The sequence below is a fragment of the Ambystoma mexicanum genome, chromosome 2q, assembly GCF_040938575.1.
Source record: "Ambystoma mexicanum isolate Mex_15411 chromosome 2q, UKY_AmexF1_1, whole genome shotgun sequence".
In the NCBI taxonomy this organism is placed as follows: Eukaryota; Metazoa; Chordata; class Amphibia; order Caudata; family Ambystomatidae; genus Ambystoma; species Ambystoma mexicanum.
This window is the reverse complement of record NC_090924.1, coordinates 79,887,764-79,909,358: the sequence shown is the minus strand read 5'-3', so window position 1 is coordinate 79,909,358 and position 21,595 is coordinate 79,887,764. Positions and strand designations below refer to the sequence as shown.

General features: G+C 44.8%; 1 protein-coding gene across 2 annotated transcripts in view; it reads right to left on the bottom strand.

The window, feature by feature from the left end:
• The window catches only part of XPO6 (exportin 6), a 1,073,945-nt gene that overhangs the window by 51,807 nt on the left and 1,000,543 nt on the right, over positions 1-21,595 (bottom strand). For both annotated transcript variants that reach the window (XM_069646882.1, XM_069646883.1), the window contains exon 22: positions 20,926-21,024. In XM_069646882.1, coding sequence (XP_069502983.1) covers positions 20,926-21,024 — 99 coding nt within the window. The remainder of the gene's footprint in view (positions 1-20,925; positions 21,025-21,595) is intronic.

Below are 21,595 nucleotides of genomic sequence, written 5' to 3'. Positions count from 1 at the left end.
ATCTGGTATTTATGGAGATCAGGGACCCCCAGGCCTCCCAGGTTTGGGCCGCTCAGCATTGTTCTCTGTGGGATCAGAGACTTTTTGCCTTTCCAGATAAAGCGAAATACCTTCCTTTGGAGGCGCTGGAGCGGGGGGGCATGGGATCATGATGGGGAGGGCTGAACAAGCGTAAAGGAACCGTGGGAGGAGGTTCATTTTGCAGGCTGCGATGCGACCCAGTAGCGAAATCTACTGTGCGAGTCAGCGGTCGAGGTCTCTCTCCAAGCTCTTGAATAATGGAGGGAAATTTGTCCGGTAGGTATCTTCCGGGCGAGCGGGGATCTGGACCCCTAGGTAAGGAATCGACTTTTCGCTCAATTGGATCGTACAGTGGGATCTAAAGGACTCTGCCTTCTGGTTCCAGCCCCACCCCCAAGGCTGTTGATTTTGCAAAGTTAATAGAAAATCCTGATGCCCTTCCGAATCTATGAATTTCTGCAAGGGCAGACCTCAGTGACTGAGAGGTGTCTGTTATGGTCAGCATCATGTCGTCTGAGTACAGCGCGATCTTGTGTTGAGAGGGGCCTACTTGGAGGCCTTTAATTCTAGGGTTAAGGCGGATTCGTTGGGCCAGGGGTTCCATAACTAGGGCAAAGAGCAGGGGGGAAAGGGGGCATCCCAGCCTGGTTCCACATGTTAGAGGGATTGGATTGGATAGTAGGACATTGACCCGGAAGAGGGTTTTTGGGGCTCGGTAGTTCACTAGGACGATTTTTAGGAAGGAGGGCCCAAAATGGAAGGATTCCAAGGTGAGTCGGAGGAACGACCAATCCACTTTATCGAAGGCCTTGGTTGCATCCACAGCTAGCAAGGCTAATTTCTGTGAATCTAGTTTAGCGATCTCTATCAATTTGAGGACCCTGCGTATATTGTCTGTGGTTGCTCTATTCATTATGAATCCCGTCTGGTCTGGGTCTACAATGTCTGGGAGTAGTCAAGCCAGTCGATTTGTAGATTTTGTAGAAGCGGGTCGAGTACCTGTCTGGTACAGGGGCTCTTGGTTTAAGACTCGTGATGGCAGTGTCAACCTCCTCACATGTGATCAGGGCTTCTAGCTCTTCTCTCATTGTGGCTGTGATGTGAGGGAGGGCTGCATCTTGCAAGTAGGTTTATTGCTCTTCGTGCGATCTCAGAGATGCCGACATAGTGTCTGTGAGGTGGGCCACTGCTAATCGTAGTTTGTCACGATCAGCAAACTGGACTCTCCCTTGAGGATCACGGAGGCCTAGGATGGTGTTCCTCTTCATGACCTTCACTAATTTCTCCACCAGGAATTTGTTTGCCTTATTACCTTTGGCGTAGTAGCTTTGTTTTGGCTAAGAGCTGGGTTGTATCCTCCGCATAGTGAGCTTCCAACTTCTTCCGGGCTGCCTGCAGGGTTCAGTGGGCTCTCGGGGTCCAGTTTCTGGCTTTACACACTGCTTCCGCCTCCTGCACTTTTTCTTCCAGGCCTTGGCGGGCTTGCCACTTTTGTCTATGGTAGGCCTCCTTCATCGCGTATTGGCTGGGGAGGTATCTTCGTTTTTGTTTTCCTTAAAAAACTTTTTTATAGATTTAATAGATTTAATCACAGCATCTCTTAGTGACATATCTACCAAGATCGGATCATATAGGGTCCACCTTCCGTGTCGGGGCGGGGTCCGGGTCATGGGCTCTAAGCATTAGCGTTATCAGGGCGTGATCCGATAGCATCCTAGGACCAATGGTCACTGCATCTGTGAATGCCAAGACTTGCACGGAGGCCAGCAGGAGGTCGATGCGAGAATAAGTTCTATGCACATATGAATAGAACGAATAGTCTCGTTCCTCAGAATGCAGGACTCTCCAAGTGTCCACCACATCTAGGGTTCTGAATAATTTTAATTTGAGTAGTGCTGCTGCCAAGCTGAAATCTTTATGAGCCGGAGGGTGTGATTTGTCTTTAAGTGGATCAGGGATTTGTTGAAATCTCCCCCAATGATAGTCTGGCCCTCAACGAATTGTGGGAGGGCCTCTTCTAGAGCTAAGTAGAACTCCTCTTGTTTGTCATTTGGTGCATGAACCGAGATAAGTGAGTAGAGTTGGTCATAGATCTGGCATTTTATTGCTACAAAGTGGCCCTCCAGCAAAGCAAAGTGCTAGGATTTGAGGTCTGAGGCCCTTGGCAAAAAGAACCGCGGCCCCACCTTTCTTTGTGCCGTTTGATGCCAAAAACTGTAACGGATATTGTCTATCGTGAAGCCGAGTGAAATCTGCCGGGATCAAATGAGTCTATTGGAGAAAGACTACAGAGGCCCCTTCGTTCTGCAAGCGCCGCAGCGTGGATTTTCTCTTCTGCGGGGAGTTTAAGCCTCTGATGTTTATAGTCAGGAAGTTCAGTTTTTTGGTGTGGAGGGGGAGCCTCCCGAGCATCCTCCGGCACTCGGAGCTGATCTTGTGGGGGGGAGGGGGCCAGGGTGGTGGTTCTCAGTCATCATCTAAAGGCTCAGCATTGGCGCTGTTCTCCTGTGGCTGGGTTTTGTAATCTCTCGTATGGGAGAGTAAACTTGTGGTAATGTGGGGGGGCGTTTTTTTCAGCTCAGCATCTCCCATGGCCAACAGGGCCAAATCTGTTTTCCCAGCCAATGGGGCTAGGACTGAACAACATAACTGAGTTCGCCTCAAAGGGTAGATTGATGGCATACACTTTGGAGTGGGGTATGGGCTGCTCGGGGCCCGCAGCATCGTTGTTTCCTTCATTGGTTCCGGTGTTGGTCGATTCCCGACCGTGGGTCATGGCAGGTCTATCATCTTTCGGCATCTCTGCGCCTTGGACCAGGCCGGTTACTGCTGTTTTTGGGGGGACTGGTTTGGTTCCTCCGGCGGGTGGTGAGGACTGGGAGTGGGCGAACTCCCCGGAGACACCGGGTGCAAAATGGTCACTGCGTCTTCCAGGTGGCTTATTCTGCGCTGGGTTCCCCGATAGGTGAATTGGAGAGTAATGGGGAACAGCCATCGGTAACAGATCTGCTGGTTCTGCAGGAAAAGGGTTAAGGGTTTGAGGGCTCTTCTTTTTTGCAAAGTTATCAGCGAGAGGTCCTGGTAAATCTGGAGCGGGCACCCTGGAAGGACAGCTCATCCCTGGTGTGGCTTATTGCCGAGATGGCCTCTTTAGTGCTATAGAAGTGGACCCTAGTTATCACATCCGGCGGAGCATCCAAATCTACCCCTCGTCTTGGGCGCAGCCTGTGGGTGCGATCTAGGATGAGTTGGGCCTCATCTGTGAGAGGGAGCAGAGATTGGAAGAAGGTGCCTATATATTCTGGCAGCTCTTTGTCTTGTATTGTTGAGGGGACCCCTCGGATACGAAAATTATTTTGTCGCGCCCCGTTTTCCAGGTCCTCCTGCTTAAATTCCAGCACTTCGCTTCTATTTTGCAGAGCCTGAATCGCGTGCTGCATTTCTATCAATGTTGCGTCGTGACTCTGGGTCAGGTCCTCAACCTCCCCCAGCCTCTGCTCTGCCTCTGAGTCTTTGATCCGTTTGTTCCATCTTCGTGGAAAACTCTGCCATGCAGGATCCGAACCCTGCTTTAATGTCTAGCATGAAGGCCTGGATATCTTCCTTGGTAGCTAGCCTTCCCTGCCCTTCGGGGGTCTTGTGTGGGGGTGAGTTTGGGGGGGGGGGATGGTCCGGTTTCTTTGTCTTGTCCGCTGCCAGCAGTATGGTGGAAATGTCTGACCTTTTGGTTGCTTTCACGAGTTTCACTATCGTTCTTAACGTTTGATTAGGGGTCTCTTGCGTCTGTTTTGGTTCCGCTGGAGAGGCCAGCTGGCCTCAGAGGACACTCCTGTGTGGGGTGGGGGCGTCCGTTAACAGGAGGGCTTGTTCTGGGGGCTCTCGTGTTACCGGGTGACGCTGTGAGGGTAGCCCCAGCTAGGGTTTGCTGATGGTCAGAAGTCCACCTTGGGAGGTTTCAATAAGCAGATCTCTAGGCTCCAGGCATGGTAGGGGGTCGGCGGCTAGGGCAAGACTCTCAACGCTGCCAGCAGGGCCCAGGTGGAGGTGGGATGTTCTTTCCTCGCAGCAAAGATTGAGCCTCAGGTCACCGGTGAGATGAGGGGGAGAGTGGGCCGGGACGCCCCAGGAAGCAGCCGGGCTGGAGGGCTTAGTGAGAGCTCGCCCAGAGGGTATCAGCGGGGCTGTGGTCACGCAGGAGCCGTCGTGTTGCTGGTGTAGGCACTCTGGTGAAGCGTTGTTTAGGTTTTGCAGTTCAGCCGGGAGTGTCTGGAGGGCCCAGGAGGAGGGCTCATAAGCTACTGCTGCTGATGGTAGGCCTTGGGTTGTCAGTGGCCTAGGGGATATGGGCTGGGTCACCCCAGGAAGCAGTAGGGTCAGAGGGCCTATTGAGAGCCCACAGCCTGATTGGTGATGTCGCCGCTCGATGATCCGGGCAGCATCTGCAGCACAAAGGTCAACTGACCGGGTGTTGCAGTTGCATCAGGGAGCCGAGCCTTGATCAGCAGGAGGCCTGGGGTTAAATTTCCCTCCCCGCTGCTAGGAGGCAAACTCTGGACCCCCCCGGTGTTGCTGCTATGGCCGCCTCTCTCCCCCTTTGGGCTCGGCGGCGCGCTTCGAGCGCCTCCGGGGGCACTGTGATCGTAATTTGATTGGGAAGGGGGGGAATCCCTGGAATGGGTATTCGGGGTCCTGGCACAGATCCCGTCGAGGTAGGGCTCTCACCTTTTTGTCATCGGGGGCCCCCAGGCTGCTGCTGATGGAGAGCTGGATTGAGGCCGGCTTCTGGAGGCTCAGGCCGGGCCCAGCCCCGGAGGCGCCAGCCAGGTCGGTGTCCCTGGAGCGGAGACCGCCACCCCCCCTGCGAGTCGCGTGGAATCCGTGTTGCCAGAGCGACGGGCCTCCTCCTTCACTACAACAGTCTTGCAGTGGTGGGGTCTGTGGCTCTCTGGGGCAGAGCCCCGGCCCTCGCTCAAGGTAAGAGAGGGGGAGGGGGCCTCTTGTCACCCCGCCTCGGCGCCGACCCACTGCCGGCATCACGGAGGACCAGTCTCACCCCCATTGCACCACTCTGGGCCAGGAGGCGCGGGCGGGTCTGGTCCATTTCAGGGCTTCTTAGGGGTCTTGGAGCCCCTCAAAACTGCTGAAGGTGCCTCTGCCATTCTCGTTGCCTTTAATATGGAGATCACTTCTGCCCGACCGCAGAGAGATTAAATTATAGCTAGATACTGCGGGTCCCGAACGGAGGCCATCAGAGGAGCAGCCACATCGCTGGCACTCCTGGCCACGCCCCCGTGCTATACTACATTTAAAGGGAAAGCTACATTTTATGCTGCCAAAAGGTTCCAGTACTGTCCCCATGTTGGCGGACACTCACAAGGATGGAGGAAAGGGGACGTGACGCATGACGTTTTTTCCCAACCTAACACAAAACTAACTAGGGTGCTCTTTGTCAGTGAGGTTGTCTAAATCAATAGTCTGTCTGCCATCCAAAACTGTCCTATTCTGGTGCTACCACTAATCAAGAAAACTCAAAGAAAAGAGGGGTCCAGGAGAATGACTCCCTTCTCCCGGACAGGATGCTATAGCCTTAACAGTTATGTCTTGGGATGGCTTTTGGTAATGCCATCTATTAGTTATTTTAATTCTTCAAGGGGCTTTACCCCTCCTGTGCTTCGTCTTATTTTCTGTACAAAAAGTTCCCTTGTTCCACAAATAATGATTTCCTTCCTGCTTTTTCTTTGAATCTTGCAGTGTCTCTCTTTACAAGTCTGTATACTTTTCTGGAAGTACGCAGGATGGCTTTTGGGGTGCACATTACTTGGTTTAATGTATTCCTCTTTACGAGGATGAATGACTGGTCGCGTGGCAGTCTCGGCTCTCTTTCCAATATTCACATATAGTGGGATGAGTATGATTAGTCCTTTGGTAATCTTCACTCTCTTTCCAATAGTTACTTGTACTGGGACGAGTAGGATTAGTCCCTTGGTCATCTTCACACTCTTTCTGACCGGTCCCCCACCCTGATCTCCCACTGTTCCAGTTACCTCTTTTGAATTGAGTAGGCGTCACTGCTTCTTCCCGTGGGGTCCGGTTCCTCCTTCTGGCACAACCGCTTCGGTTGTTCGCGGCTTCTTCTTTACGTGGCTCAGCAGAGCCCTTCCTAGTTTGGTCTCAGCACGGTTTGAGCACCACCCGGGTCCACACCATCTGGGTCACGCCACCGCTTCCAGGTTCTTCCCTGCCTTCTTCGTGTCGGTCAGCTTTCCGGTGTCCTTTTTGCTCAGGAAGTGTCAGTGTCTCCTGGCTTCTTCCTCAGTCCTGGTTTGAACTTCAAGGGCTCCAGTGACAAATTTCACTGGTGGTCCTCCTCTTTTTATTAGATAGCATTGCGTCCTCTATAGCATAGATACATGATCCTTTGTTTCTTTTGCTCGAAGACTAGTGGCTTCTTGTCCCCAAGAGGTGAGAGTCTCCTTGTGAGGTCCCGCTTTCTGCCAACACTAGGGGGAATATCACATGGCGGGCTCACCTCCCTAGCCTCAAACAGAAATGCTCCCCTTCTGGGGATAAGTGACGAGATCCTGTGAATCATCACAAGGGTCATAGATGTTGATGACCAATGTTTGGTTGTACCTACCTATCCAGTTCCCAGTAATTAGCACAGCTAAGCTATAGTCAGAGTCTAGAGGGATATCCCTTATAGTAAGAGTTATGGACACTGATCATAAACCCTCCTTTCAATCTTCCTCTGTCACCTTGTGTGTTCGCTAGCTGTATAGAATTTCTACCATCACAAAAAAGGCTTCCACTGCCCAAGTTTCCTGAAAAGCAATATTTGTATAATCCTGTAAAGAGGACCAAATACCCACTTTCGCAGAATATTGGGTGTGTACTCTAGTATTCCAGGAAAGCACCCGATTTACAGTGTTAGGGTCTGTTAGGACCCCTGGATTGAAGAGCACCAGCTAATCGGGACCAGTGCTCACTATACGGTACCAATGAGGCACAATGCACACAGTTTCAGAGAAATGCTTATTCAACGGGTCCTATTCACTGCCACTCTGAGAACCGCACCCTTCCAGGAGTGCTGAGCAGAGGAGAAATAGACATGTCAAATTCCTGCTGCGCTCGCCCTTCATCTGCTCGAGAAACCACTTCACTACAATCGGAGCCTAATTGCAAAAACAAGTGCTGTTGAGTTAAAACAGTGTGCGGTACCGAAAACAAATCTAAATGAAGTTAAGGCCATGGCCAATCTACGTCTTCAGGCTGTTGCATTATTCTGTCACTAGATTCAATTAAGTACAAGGGGTACATTAAGTGAAACAAAACTGGCACAGCTGATCTGTTTAAAATGCACTCGACAGGGGCACAGAGTAAACTTTGGCTTTTCAAGATAATTTGTTCCCGATCTTACATTTGAGGAGTTGGGGAGGATGACAAAAAGTGCTTTCCTGAAGACAGTGCTAGATCCTCAGCCACAGTACCAACCATACGAGTATCTTGTATGATGTTAGTCTCCTCGTTTTCATGCATGTCGAACACTAGATGAACCTGCAACCACCATGTCGTCCACCACAGCAGCGTTTACTGCCACCTCCCCCCAGAAGCTCAAACAAGTTGCGCATTAGGAGAGTGTGCAGGTGGTAAGTACGCTACCGGTTTAGGGCATGTTAGATTTACTGATAAATGGCCACAAATGTCCATGTTTTTGCTCACCATTAGAGGCTCAACGTAGTTATTGTTGATTTTAGAACATGTGGATAGATTTCTTTTCAATGGTGCTTTAGGCTTACGGCTGTTAACAATAATTGGAGATACCAGCGTCTTCCTAATCACCTTATATTTTTGTTTAAAATTACTACCTTTATTATGTTGTTTTGCTTTTTTAATTCTTTTGTTTAAAGGTAGGAGCAGTTTTCCTATTTAACGTATAAAGGCCCTCACTAGTAATTGACTGAATCAGAGTCAATAAGGCACAACGTTGCAAGCATGTCTGTTGTACCAGCCACGGTATTAGTGTTATTCTTTAGACATCCTTTAGATTTCTCCTTTATTTTGAATGTAGTCATTCTAGTGTTGGTAGATGTCATTTGCCGATGGCGAGAATGATTAAGTCTCTTATCAACTGAATACAACATTATAGTTTGGCCCTGAACTTTGCTAATAACCCATTGAGTAGGCACTAGATTCCCTAACTCCAAGTCTTGAGAAGCAACATTACTATTTGTTGCTTGCTCCAAATGTCCCCTAGTAGTCGTCTTACCAACATTACATTTGGTGTTGGGATTAGAGGGAGGGGGAGAAACAGGATGTACATGGTTTTCCAAACTGGCAAAATCAGGCAGAATACATGCCACGTTACTAATCCTCAGATGTTTAGTAATAGTATTCAGCATGATTTTGTATCTCTTTGTAGGAATCCTCAGTCAGTCTAACAAGGGCAGTCAAAAAGGTGTCCATGGCATTGTATCTTTAATGGAGATGACAAGTTCTGAAAAAGCAAAAGTCCCAGTTAAATGTGAGCGAGTATCCATACCAGGCTCATTAGTCAGTATATTAGCATTTTCAGGGCCATCACATATCTCCAAATCATTGATTGCAATATGTGAAGATACTGGTGCATGCGACGCAGACATGTATTCCTCATCCGCTAGAGGTGAATTCATACAAGGCAGCAGAGGAAAGCACAAGAGACTTATCAGAGTGCTGAAGGCCCATGTGTACATTTAAATCCTTGATTTTAATAACTTGCACTGGTTGTATGATAGGAGGATCAATATCAACCGCCTGTCTAATACCAGCATTGGTCAGTGTATTAACGGTGATGACGGCGCACTTAAGGCAACAGCCTATAGAAGGTGGGATTGGGGGTATTGTTCCATATTTAGCATTTGTATAATACATTCTATAACATTAGAACCTAAACACGCAACTGAAGAGCTCAGTTATTCACTAATTCCAGGACTAGATGTTTCTTTAAGTTACAAGTAAAAAATAGCAGGTGATTTTCTTTTTGTCTGTCATTATAGGTAATGTGCTGTCCTTAATTGCACTTTTTTTTAAGGCGCTTACACATGGGAGTGCATAGGTCATATGAGAGTGAGCATGCAGAGGAAAACAGAACAGATGGAGAGCTCACCACGATGATGGGCTTCTTCACAGTGGACAAATCCGTGATGGCAGTAGGCATTGCTAGCAAAGGCATCAACACACTCAACTCCTCCAGAGTGTTGGTGGCATTCATGCTGTTTGACTGTGACGAAGCATGCAAAGCGTGTGTCACTATCATGACGATTCAGCTAGGCACGCTGTTCAAGTAGTAAAGTGGGCGTGGTCAGGGCAGCAACTCCAAGGGACAAGCCCGTCAGTCGTCATGGCCATTTCTCCTTCACCTATGAAGCTCGTCTTGGAAGTAATCCAGTCTGCCATCCAATTCAGATTTGAACAATACAAAGTTGGAAGGCACCCAAGAATGGAGTACTGCCTTCTGCCCATCCACAGCACAAAATGTGATATATATATATATATACACACACACACACACATACATATAGCTGGCCAATAACCTTTCTTTGTAGAAATCTTAAAATAGATCTTTACAACACCCTAACCAACGTCCCAAAAATGCCACCATCCTTTGCATTCCCCTTCCTTAAAGCATGGTCACCATCTAACCATGTGGTACAAAACCAAACAGCCCTTCTCTGGCCTTGAACTGGATATTTAGTCAACATCCCTTAAACATGTTTATTTACAGGGATTTTCATGCACACATTGAACAATATGTAAAAAAAAAAAGAAAAATAAGTGCTAGGGCCCACAATTATTTAAGCACATCTGTACCACATTGGGGCGACAGCCTGCTGCACCACCATCTGCATCGCCAGAAGTTTCCTCTTATTTGGGGTTGCAGTTGCAACTTCCGCCCGCCTTTTGGGCGCGATTAGTGCACTTACAATGGCAATTTAGAAGTACCAATCAACATAACATACAACTTAACATACCAATTGTGTCTTGAAATAATACATGAAGTGTAAATGCTTCTACAGACACATCATTTTTCTATGATTCTATAGGTGGCAAGTAGAATATTTTCAGCTGTCTAGCCACAGAAATTCAATTAAAAAAACGTTCTTCCTGTAGTAAAGGGATGAACAAATGCAGACAAAACCATAACTGAACTAATGAATTGTCCTCTAACATTGCAACAACATCTTGTATGTGTCATCACCCACCCCAGGCAGTCCTCTGACAGTGGCCTTTGCCCTGGCTTTGAAGCCGTCGATTGTGCTGCTGGCTGGAATTGCCTGTGGTCCTCTCTGCTGGGTACCCCTGAGCCCCACTAATGACATGAACGACTGAGGCGCTGATTGTAGTTGGGTGCTCATGTGTATTTAAAACTCAGTGAGGCGGCTGCCTGGCAAGGTCCTGTGTAGCTGCACACCACATGTTGCTCACCAGAGGAGAAAGGGAAAGCGCCCAGCTAAACAAGACTACCACGTGCCCAGGAGTGCCCCCCCATGCCACGTGCAGTAGAGCCAGAGCCATGCGTGTCACATCCAAGCCATACCACTCACACTGGCACATAATGTGTATGCTCTCCTGCCTATTGACCTACTTGGCAGCTCCTACTTCTATGGCTGCCTGTCTCCTGCACAGGGTACTACCTCCACCCTGCTGAACAAGTGCTAGGTGGTATTGTCCTGTAAGAAGACTGGAGCAGAGTGTAGGCATGGGCAGCAGGAGTCACCTTCCAGCTCATTGTTATTCATGTAATAAGTCCATCTTTTTTTAGTGTATATGGTTTTTATTAAATAAACTATACACTTTACACCAAACATAATAGAGTAAAAGCAGCCTAAACCACAATTGAAAAAATAAATTTAGAGAAAATGTCATCTAAGCAAAGTAAAACTGGAAAACACAATTAAATCCTACTTCACAGCCTCAATTCAGAGACAAAACAAAAAAGATGATGAGCTTTCAAATCGAGTACATGTGCAAATCAGTGTTAAATGATATAGGGATTCAATCACTCCTTCCTGCAAGCAGAATCTACACGTCCTATCTCAGTCAAGACGCCTTCTGGTACCTTCAACTTTGAAAGTAGGGAGCAAATTTAGACGTAATCTTAAGAACTTAGTTCTCCATACAGCATTGGGAAACGTACTTACATATGGGTCTGCAGAAAAGGAGGTTTAGGCATCCTTAAAATGTCCTAAAATAGTGAGTATTTAGACACTGTTTTCAATGTGAGAATCCAATCATTCACTTCCAGTGCACGCTTTAACTTCCCTGGACCAGCAAATAATAAATCGCTTGGACTATTTATATTTAACAACTTAGCCTGAACTTCATCTACCCACTTGAACAGACCAGATGTTATATTGCTTTAATCCAGTGGACTGAGTTTACAAAATAGAGCATTTGGTTGCAGAATTTTTTACTGAAGGAAGTGTATTCATTTCCAGACTATCATTCGCACTCATCGATACAAGCCTGAGCTCATGCCTGATCACTGCCTTTGGAACGCACTTCCGCAGTCGCAAGGCATTATGCCAGATCAGCAAAGCCGGCAGAATCTTAAACCTATAATAGGTAATGGCCCGTAGCAATGAAAATGAAAATGTACCCAATTTTAAAATGTATCTCAACTGCGCTGAGATCTAAGTGGGCAATTTTGAATCTGCCACTATACAAAAATAAACCCATCTAAACAAACCTATCTACTCTTCCGAAAGGAGTCCCCTTTACCCTCCATACAAAAGAGGATCGATTCTACTTCCTACCATTGGACACCATGATCCAGGTTTTAGAGATATTTATCCCAAGACCATGGACATCCATAAATGAACATAATGTATCCAGAGAACGCTGTAATCCCAGTGAGTCTGGTCTAGAATAACTAAATCATCGGCATAAAGCAAAAATAAGAAAGACTGATGCCCGGTCCTGGGTGGAAAGGACCCCTCCCCCGTAACCCAAGAACCCTAGTCCATTTTCAGCAGTGATCAGGTTCATTAAAATCAATGATCGAGTATGAGATGCAGAGATACGTGCAACTGTACGTTGTGCGACTACGACTGATTTACAGTTAAAATAATGAAGTTTCCCAAACACAATCATAATCACGCCGAGTCTTAAGTGCTGCTGCTTAGAAATTATCCAGAGCTCACCCATGACAAACACTCCAACAAATAAAGTACTGCATGTTGACGTCATGTATGACCAACTTTGCTTACACAGTAACAATGTATGGTGCTTGGTGTGTTTAGAATTGCATGCTATGCACATCCTGCCAATTAGTGGTTGGTCTGGACGATTGCATTTGTTTTCTTCCCAAGTAAGAATGACATCGACAGGGTGTTCCAGTTAAACTATATCTCTGCTACATATTGTTCTCCGTTTGCATTTATGTGAGAGCACTATTAATGTGCTTGCACTGGTGCTGTGAGAACCTATCAAGGATTTTTTCTGTTCCACACCATGGGGAGGTTGGGAACATGGTATTCTAAACAGATCGAAACACCAGAAAGACACTTACTGTGTAAGTAACGTTTATCTTCTGGAGCTTGAGAATCCGTAGGGATTCACATGCAGAGCAAATGTCAGCGAGCAATATTGGTTTGTGGTAGGTGGTGTGATTGTACGGTTCAAAACAGATTATGGGTTATACGTGTGACACCTGCAAGCCTGTCCTTGTTTGTGTGTCTGTGCAGATGTGTGTTGTGAAATTGTGTACTGGACTCTACATGGCCGCCTTGCAAATAGTGTTGAATGGAATGTATGCGCCTGTGTTAGGAAAGACTTCTCTAAGCAACATTCCCTCCATATTCTATGGGCCCCCAAACCTTTTTGCATTTGAATCTGTCATGATTTTTTCAGGAAAGCTAAGCTCTCAGCTTCACTCCCCTGACCTTTTGCTCACTCTGTTATGGGGACACTGATCAGTCCTTCAGCCTATCTCTACTGGGAAACTAGGTTTCCCTTAAGCCTTTTTGGTAACATTTTAACAGTGCACACATCATCTTACAATGCAGTGTAGTGGGGATACTTTTGTATCCCCCTAGTCTTGTAAACTTGGAATTTCTGGTTACTTTTATATGTGCCTAAAGACAAGCTGGTGGCAGCCATTACATATTTACTAGTTTTGCGTTATTTCTAGTATGCACATTTGCATTTACTCTGTATGGCTACTAAACGTGGCTTGCCCGCTAAGATGGTCATGCCACAAGATGTTTCACTTATCCTTTGGCCATATTGTTGTTTGGCCTTCTTCCTGCTTTCTCAGGTCAGGAAATCCCACATAAGGTCATGTACTTGCCCAGGAAAGCTGCTGCTTTTGTGGGCTAGTGATGCCTTTGTGTGTGCTTGGCCCAGGAACGGGTGGGACTGTCTGATCCCATTCCACATCAGTGGTGCCTGAAAGTCTAGGTGTGTGGCATGAGTGAAGCCTACAGTGGTCCCAGATTGGAAGACTGCTGACTGTTTGAATAGTGCAGATCCTTACCATTGATGGGCGTGGACTTGCTTACAGCCATGATTTATGATATGAAGAGGACTCATGGAGCCACTTCTTCAGATCAGCGTTCGAGCCAAGTATCCTTTGTAGTCTAGCAGCCGAAGATCTGTGGACGACTCCTGAAGAGGCCCAGCATCCCTTCCTGTGCTTGGCCCTTTCAAGCCCTGCTGGACTACCTTGTGTGGGAAGGCCCCAATCGGTGCTTCAACCCTTGGACTGGTGGGACCAAACAGTCTTAATGCATTGGAGGATCCAGCCATGCTGAGGCTTCAGAAGTGTCCCCGGACCACCCAGTGGACTGATCAGCTCTCCAGTGGGCTAGCTTGTTAGAATTGCCACTGGAACTTCAGTGGTGAGCAGCTTGTGGTACGAGTCTCCTTCCTGCTGAATTTCAGCCTCTTAGCTTAAAGAGATCCTACTCTGGAAGGTCTTCAACCATGACTGGAAGGACGCCTGCTGTTGCCTGTGTGCAGTAGCCGTCTCTGGTACTTGCCTTCCCTCCTGGAAGTGTCCTGAAGAGATCTGCATTAGTGCCTTCTGCATTTCTTCTTCGCAAAGGGTTTCACTCTGCTCCTGGAACTGACCAAAAGAATCCTTGCACCCGCAGCTCCTGGGCACATGTCACTGGAAAAAGACGGCAGGAAAACCTACCTCCAGCACCCCCCACAGTCGACCCACCTAGTCATCTGGGAATATTAGAGTGAGGTAGTTAATTGCTTAGCATTCCCTGTTCTCCTTAGAACAAACCTTAAATACATTAAGGTTATTCCATTCCATCACTTGTTGACTGCCTGATGCAAAAGCCTGTATTGGAAAGATTTCTTGTGAATTGGTTTCATTCTACTGCATCACTACTTAACATCTTTTTGTTCTCGAAGTAATTGAATGCATTTCTAAGAACCTAAAGGTGACTTTATATAGGTTTTATAATTGAGTGTTGTGTGATATTATCACATGCTTGTTTTATTTCCTAGTGTGTGTTTTTGGCCGAGAATAAATATAGTATTTTTTTGACTTACCTGTCTAAATTGAATTATTGCGTGCTTCACTGTGGACCCCTGACCCCACTCACGCTCTCCTGAGAATAGCCGTGACCAATCACCATGCTTACCTTGGTTGGGTTTGGTTAACCTCTCAGAGTTCCCCTCTTCACTAGAACCAGGGCAGCCTCAGAAAATCTGTCGAACAGGCCAGATTCTAGAAATCCATCTTAACATCCTGCACCCCATGAACAATGTGCCTGTGGTTTAAAGGGTAATGGTTTTTATGATACTGCATAACATTTTTGTATGCATTTGACAACTCACTGTGAAATTGTGGGTTGCTTTCTGTGTTGATTATGTTCCAAGTCATCCAATGATATCCAATGATAATCAAGTCCAAGTCAATTTGATGGATGAAAATACACCAATAACTCACTTTACTGCTACTTATGCCCAAAATAAAGACTGGAATCACAATACTAATAATGTACTCATGTCTGACCTAGAGAAAAAAAAATGACATTTCACAAGGGATGATATCCTAGATGCAATTTTTAAATCAAATTCTTTGAGAGCCCCCAGCCCGGACTGTTTAGCTCTTATTATGATTAAATGTAATTCTAACCTCTGGGCTAAAATCTTGAGCAATTTTTCAATGATATTATATTGAAAGATCTTTCACGGAGCTGGCATCTCATATCAAACCCATTATTTTTTAAAAAGCAGACAAATTAAATCCAGCCTACTATTGCCCTATTGTGATCAGTTTTTTAGCGTCCAACAACATTTTCCGCATCACTCCTTCTGCAAGAACAAGTCAAATCTGTAGCAAACCTAGGTATCCTCTCTAAATTCCAAATTGGGTTTAGAAAAAGGCTCGTCACATCCCTGAACGGGATGGTTCTCACACATTTGTTTGCGTCTACAAGAAAGACGTTTGGACAAACCATATATATATTGCCAATATGGACATGTCAAACACATTTGATAAGGTTTTAAGAGAAAAACTTTGGGGAAACGTAAATACTGGGGTATACCGGAGGACATTCTTCGTATCATTATGCTCCTCTATGAAAACACTCCAAATAAAATAAGGCTCATCATTGCGGGCGATACACAAATGGGACTATGGCAGGGTTGCATCTTAGACCCAACACTGTTCAATTTATATATTCTAGATATTAAGGCACTATGGGATAACTCAAATTGTTATGCTGTAAAATTGGGCTTAATTCCCATTCACTGGCTGGCTTTTGCAGATCTGCTTTTTTTTTGACAAACTAGGTTCATTTCCTATATATGCGGTTGAACAGAACCTCCTGGTGAATGGGAACAAATACAAAACCATAATATTAAACAAAATATCTTCTAAAATTATGCCCTGGACAGTAGCCAATATGAAACCTTAAAATGTATGTTCCCTGAGGTATTTGGGATTTAATGTCTCAAATGACTCCTCAATTGAGTCGATCAAACTATATCCTTACCCAATTTAAAATAATTAATGCAAGGATATGCAAATATTCACTAATGCCTCTACTAAAATACTATCGCATTAAAATAGTACTCATCTTAACTTATGGTGTAGCTGTTTCCTTACATAATACAAATTCCTTAATGCAATAGAACTTGTCATGTGAAAAATCATATTGGGATTTCCATTAACAATCCCAAACTGTAATACAACATGAGCTGGCTCTCAATTCTCTGAGAAGCATTGTCAGGTGGAAAAAGATTCTTATATGCAAAGATCTTGGATCCACCGAAAAACTCACTTTTGGGAATATTAAGGGAACATTGAAGAATAAATGGGTTGATACGCTTGTAAGATTTGCCAATTATCACAATACTCTTATCCAGGAAATTGGGTCGGATATATGTGCATTGGTAAACAATACCAATCAAGCTAAAAGAAATTACTTAGAAGAATGGATAATAACGATTGAACAACTCAAAACATTTGTGTTAATCCAGAATATTCCATTTTCCAGAGATAATTCGAAAATACATTTCACCTTTTTCCTTGCAATAGGGTGAGGGCAATGTATATGCAATTTAAATTGAACCAGGTGTCTACTTTAGAGTGCCTAACTCCCAGATGGGGACTAATTAGGTCCAAAAGTTGACAGTGTAGCTCAACAGAGGTTATAGAAACCACAAAAAAAAAACATCTATTACACTGGAACCAAACATTCGATTTTAAACATTTGAGAAATGTATGGCTCCTTCAGTATATTATTTTGGAGAAAGTTTATGGTGTAGAATGATTGAGGATAATATTGGTTTGATACTGGCACTATGTAGATTTTTAAAATCGTTAAATGAAATGTTGGATGATCTACATTTCAAATAAGATCTGAGGAAAGTACTTGAATGAATTGGCCTGGACCTTTTAACAATTTATTTGTAAATCATGTGTTATATACATGGTGTATATAGATTTAGATATTCTGATTTGAATTTTCCTTAAGATTGATATGACAAAATGTGTATTGAATAATTAGTGTAAGGTTTATGTGTTTAAAAAAAAAACTGTCATCCACACATACATCTTGGAAAAAAAACACTTAACTACTGAATAATACATACTTTATGAAGAGACCCATATTATACCATCAGTTCAAATAAGTATTTTAAACATTAATGTAAAGTATTAAAATGATAGCCGTATATTATTAAATCAGTAATGCCTATACAGAAGTCTGCAACATTTGGCTCTCCAGATGCTTTGGACTACACCTCCCATCAATCCCAGTCACAATAGTAAATGGTGAAGGATCATGGGAGTTGTAGTGCAAAACACTTGGAGATGCAGGTTGCAGACCTGTGCTATACAAGGACTCTCCTAACCCCAATGTCTATATGTGGGCCCTTTACCAGGGGCAAGCATTCAACATAAAACAGAGGGTGCAAAGAACGAGGTTACCATACAACAAAACAAGCAGGTATGTACATAGTAGTCTGCACAACTAAGTGTCCTAAAGATATACCCCAACACTAGGCATGTGAAAATTACTGGACCTGGTAGTTAGCACGTGATGGGGTATACAATTGAAAAGTGAAATAATCTTGCGGAGGAAAAATAGATTTACAGTCAAAGCATAAAGAACAATTCCTCAACCATTTAGCGCTCCGAGGTCCTTATAACCATATTCATGACCAGAACAATGCTTCAAGCCCACAGACAGGATAGAGCCACAATAAACGGTATCCAAAGCTCCCAAGACTTAAGGAACATCTCTGCAACAAAGCTTTCGAGTTACATTTACTGTGCAAATAAATATATTGTTGCTAAATGCAGCCATAGTTTTTCCAGTACATTTAGCAGGGCAGCAATGAAAGACATGTCTTAAAAAGGAATATACATTCATAGGTAGGTCCTGAAGTGGTGAATCTTGGTTCCAAGCTCCCTGAACTTCTGGGGGATCTGCCAAAAATGTCCAAGGGAAGGAAGTACCCCTAAGTCACTTTAGAGTTCCAGTCTTAGTTCAAAGTTCTATAGGATGAAAGGGAAACATTTAAAGACTCATCCACTCTGTCTTTCTGGTTCTGCCTTAGTTGTTGCTTACAATACTGGATCTCAGATCATCCTCCCAAGAAGGCACATTGTTCTTCTTTTGGGTCTTCGGTTTGCCTTTGGTTCGAGTTTCAAGACCCTGGGTAGCTGGATCCTAGATCTTGACCTGCAAGAGGAGATTTCGACTCACTGGTTTATTTCATTGTTCCTAAGCCAGGTTCTCTAGAAATGGTACCATGAATACTTACCTCTGCATCCTGGGCTGGTGGGTTATTCTTCAAACTTACCCTTACTGGTCCCCTTGTTCTGCAGTCGTGGATTTATGCAGGTTCCTTTCTACTGCTGTTTGCCAAAGGCTGGTATTCAGCTTTGATACTCTTCTTCCGTGGGCTTCTGAGTCTCAAACCTGGAGCTCAAACACTTCAAGAGGGTCTCCTCTTGAAGGCCCATGGGGCTGGTTGCAGCTTTTTCAGCATCTGGTTAGTGTCAGCTGCTGTTCGAGTATAACCACTGTCATATTTAGCTGCATTTGTGATTGCTTCCACTGTGTGATATTTAGCCACCTTTAAGTATAACCACTGTGTTAAATTTAGCTGCATTTTTAGTACAGTTACTGTGGTATATTTAGCTGCATTTTGAGAATAGCCATTGTGCTACATTTAGCTGCAGCTTTTAGTATAGCTACTGTGTTCTAGTTAGATGCTCTGAATATAGCCACTGTGTAGAATCTAGCCACATGCTTTAAATTCGCCCCTTCTAAATTCAGCTGCATCTATGAAACCAAGAAACCAGGAAGGACACAGGTACGCATCACCCTCCATGCCTATGGAAGATAGCCGAAGGAACGACCACCCCCCCCCCGCACGCATCTTCTATCATACACTACTCTAAGACGCATCACACAACACCCCTGCCATAAGAATGCAGATATCCCCCTTGGCAAAAGTTTGGTCTAGCAGCCCACATAACCAGTTTCCTGCTCTTGCATACTCTCCAGACAACTTCGCAACATGGGTTGGTAGCAGGGACTTGGCCACCCCTACCTACCTTTGTATTGGCTAAAATGCCTGGACTAAGATTCCCTGAGGGCATTCATCTACAGCATTTTGAGACCATACCAATGCGAAAAGGCACTATACAAATGACCATCACATACATCTCTGGGGTAGAACTCAGACTTACTTGACCTTTTCCCTGTAACCACGGCTAAGCCTATTGGATTTGTCCTGTTGATTCCTAAAGGGAATTCCCTTTTAAGCATAATTACCTGAACATTGATATCTTTCCTGGGCTCACCTTGGGCCCGTGGAGTTTTGTAAAAGACGTATTTTCACCTAATACCACTGATTTATTGTACATTTTAAATCATTGTATTCCTGTCTATGGAAATATGGTGTTTTGTTTCACTGGATTTCTAGGAGAGTAATTAGGACTCTGTCAGTGCGTTTACTGTTGTGTAATGTTCCCCATTTCTTCCCACCTATATGCCTTATATGTATTGTGCCTACCACCAGCTAGCGGGAATACATTTAGTTTAGTAGTGGGTATGGCATTTACTTTGGATTAAATATAACATAGCACAACATGCACTTGCGCATTCTCAATTTTACTGGGCCTAGTAAGATCGTGGTTTTGTTCTCCCCTGTTCCCCTCCCTTGCCTTGCCTTTTCGCGCTGTGAAACACTTGTGTACGAGCGCGATAGAAATAAAATATCAATATCAACAAAGTATGCAGAAAAACAGTAAAGGTCAGTGCTTATTTTACTTTATTGATGCTGTGTGCGATTTTACAATCTAGTGTATATTTTTCAGTATATCCGTGTGGTGTATTCTCCAGAGGAAACTATTGGGAGTTAAGTATTTCCCTAGAAACATGCCTCCTTCAGTGAGTGCAGCATGACTGCTCTGTCGAATCTACAACTTCAGGGATCTGGTCCTTTTTTTTGGTTGGAAACCTTGATTTTGCCTACAGGGTAGACGATTTTACACCTTTCACCAGAAGGTGGAGGAAAGAATGTCCCTAAAAGTTATCAAGTGTGGGTATGTGTGATGATCCAGTCTGTCTCATGCTTGTGTGCTTTAAGATTGTGGTCAAGGGTGTTTGGCACTGAGTGTTGTAGTGTTATGGCAGTATAGAGGGATGTGGTGTTGGTTAGGAAAAGGCTGTACCACCAGTTGGCCATTAGAATTTGCACTGGGGAAGAGGATATGAAAGGGTGTTCCCCATGGGTGTGTTCCATTTGTCTGATTCACCAGTGCATAATCAATAGCAGTTGAAAAGAATTGCAGAAAGGCAAACATTTGGCACGTGTATACTTGCCAAATATGCATTAACTTAAAATTACATACAGAATGCCATAACAAGTCAGCATAAAATGGTACACTATCCCTTTGCTGCACTGAAATGCTGAGGTTGCAATTCACATGGCTTTAATGTGGTTCGTGGTTGTCAGTTGGGAGTGCATGCATTGCATCATCCCCCACATGTAAGGCCGAGTGGCACCGCTGATGAAATACCTTTGGGTGGTCAGTGGGTAGACAGAAGTGAGGGCAATTGCCTCCAAATTGCAGACCATAAGCTTGCACACTGGCATAGCACGATATATAATGTGGCCTTAGAAGGAAAAATAAGGTTAACTGAGGCCTTACCATGAAATGGAAAGGCATGTTGCGGAACATGACAAACATGCATAACATGGCAAAAAAACTCCTAAAAATCTCCACTCACACTGGAGAGTATTTCACTTTCACAGTGTCAGAACCTCTCTTTTTGTCTCCCAATCTATGAAAGATTCACTTTATACAGTGCACAGCATGAGTCAATGGATGGCGGATCAATTTAATCTGAAAAGCAAAGCTTATTTGGCATTTATGCTCACCTTATGGTACAGTTTCTGTTTGGTGTTAAGGGTTTCTAAGTGAGAGAGGTTCTGTTTGAAGATGTGTATATCAGGCTGCAGGAAGGACTGGCCAAATGCCTATTGACAAAAGAATTGTTAGCATTGCAGAATATTTACTTGCACACAATGTTATTTTGTAATAGCAATCAATTGCAAACAAGTTTAAAACAAATAGCATGACACAAGAAAATGATACATAAAAATGTAGCATGCATAGAAGTTAGCAGCACAAAATATAGCTATATAGCTCCAACAAAAAAAACCTACTCATACATCCAGCTAAAATGCACCCCCGTGGCCTAATCTCCAGCTGTTGCATCACAACAGATTTCTCTTTTTGCAACCTTCCCCCCATAGTTTCTATGGACCCCATTCCTTTTGCTGTTTTCTGACTTGTTGAAGGGAAGTAATGTCTCCAGGTGATCAACACTTTTGTTGACCCGGACCCTCCACCTCCATGAAGTCTTCTTCTGCAAGCAAGGTTGACAGTTCTGGATACTCCTGGGGATACCGATTTTCAGACAGCCCCGTCAGGTTCAAGAGTTTGGCCAAATACCAATTGTAAACATGGCGGGAGGAATATTCTCCTTCCCTCTACCTTGAGGTTTTCTTTATGCTTTTTGTCTTGGGTTTCCCCTTTGGCTGTGGC